Here is a 2,030-nt window from a genome sequence, read left to right as displayed (position 1 = left end):
GAAATGGAACAGAAGAAGAACATACTTGTAAGTGCATTATGCTTCCGAATAGTATAATTCTACCATTTGAAGATGAAATCACATCTTTAAAAATTTTGATACATCATGTTTTTCCAAATATACAGGCATATGTTGACAATTTACATAATATGATAAATAGAGTTATTCTTACACCTATGAATGAATGTGTTGATTATATTAACAAGATTTTACTCGAACAAATTCCCGGTGATTTTTCCACATACTATAGTTTTGATGAAGCAATTGACAAATCGGAACAAAGCTTGCACGAAGATTTCTTGAATACTTTGACACCAAATGGTATTCCACCGCATGAATTGAAACTTAAGGTAAATTGTCCTGTAATGTTATTACGGAATATTAATCCTTCCGAAGGATTATGCAATGGAACACGCCTTACTTGTCGAAAATTTGAGAAAAACGTAATTCTTGCTGAAATTACAACTGGTGAGTATTGTGGGAAATATGTTTTCTTACCAAGGATCCCTTTTATACCTCTTCAAAGTGATCGAAACTCAATTCAATTTAAGAGAACTCAATTTCCAATTAGACCGTGTTTTGCAATGACAATAAATAAAGCACAAGGTCAAACACTTGATTTTGTTAGTCTATATCTTCCAGAACCAGTTTTCTGCCGTGGTCAGCTATATGTAGCATTATCAAGAGCAACAACGAGCACATCTCTAAAAGTTTTATTGAAACCATCAAGCATGGACAACTCACATAATATATGTACTAAAAATATTGTGTACAAGGAAATTCTTTCGTTTATACATTCATATACCTAAAATGTTTGAACAGGTATATTTTTTATCTTCGAGAAATTTTTATAATATGTTCTCGTACAATAGTTTCCTCAATATTAAATACATGAGCATTATCAAGAGCAACAACGAGCACATCTCTAAAAGTTTTATTGAAACCATCAAGCATGGACAACTCACATAATATATGTACTAAAAATATTGTGTACAAGGAAATTCTTTCGTTTATACATTCATATACCTAAAATGTTTGAACAGGTATATTTTTTATCTTCGAGAAATTTTTATAATATGTTCTCGTACAATAGTTTCCTCAATATTAAATACATGAAAAATTATGTCGTTACTATTTTTTTCATTCTTTGCATTTGCCATAAAAAAATTTCACAGGTTTCATTATCGGGAATGAAAAGTTCTTTTTAATTCTTTGCTACATGTGTACAATGGAATCACTAACGATAGCTTCAATTACAACCTGCGTTTGCAAAAGGTATGATTCAAATTTTTTAGTGTTAGTTTAATAGTTTGCCAGATCGATAACTAATTTACTTTAGTAAAATTTCAAAATAAAAAGTAATTTCTCTATTTTTAGAATATATTTACCCTTAAGAGTTTCACATTGTCACATAAATATTCTTCCATCAGTTAAATGGTGCTCTTATGCCAATTATTACAATGTTCAACTTTGTCAAAAAAAAAATTAGTATAATTATGGATTTTATGGAAACTCAATTTCAGATTCCCTTATTATCAACTTCAAGTTGTTTCCCCTCATATATTTTACAGTCTTTCACATTTAAGATATATGTAATTAATACTATTTCTACTACCTCTTAAAAGAGGGGGTTTATATTACTGTTCATTTATATCACAGCCATTTACACCCACTGTTCCACAACCGTTTTTTCTACAGTTCACATTTTTTTGAATAAATGAAACAGAATCTCCTTTCTTAACCCTAAACAAAACTCTAGCTTGCTTTCTCAAAACTCTTGCCCTTGTTCTCAAACTTTCAGATTTTGCAACCCGACAGCTAAAGGAGAGATCCATTTGAAGTACACTTGAAATACACTGTCTATGTTCTTGACAATGGAAGAAGGAGGCTTTTTCTATTATTCAACTTTTGTTTACGGTAAGGGCCTAGCTCTTCTTCTTCTTCTTCTTTTTTTCTTTTCGAGTTAGCGGAGGAAGGTGAAAATGAAGAGTATAGGACGACGATGGTCACTATAGTAAATGGCAGAAGAT

The 2,030-nt window shown here is 30.8% G+C and overlaps 1 protein-coding gene across 1 annotated transcript; it reads left to right on the top strand.

Annotated features, from left to right (window-relative positions):
- Positions 1-3: 3 nt before the first annotated feature.
- LOC111386070 (ATP-dependent DNA helicase PIF1-like) lies at positions 4-809 on the top strand. Its single transcript, XM_023010495.1, has 2 exons — positions 4-27; positions 126-809. The coding sequence occupies exons 1-2, from the start codon at positions 4-6 to the stop codon at positions 807-809; spliced, it is 708 nt and encodes a 235-aa protein (XP_022866263.1).
- Positions 810-2,030: the final 1,221 nt, after the last annotated feature.

The sequence above is a fragment of the Olea europaea genome, unplaced genomic scaffold (assembly GCF_002742605.1).
Source record: "Olea europaea var. sylvestris unplaced genomic scaffold, O_europaea_v1 scaffold3409, whole genome shotgun sequence".
Lineage (NCBI taxonomy): Eukaryota > Viridiplantae > Streptophyta > Magnoliopsida > Lamiales > Oleaceae > Olea > Olea europaea.
Note: the sequence above shows the minus strand (reverse complement) of the source record. Positions and strands in the feature narration are given on the sequence as shown.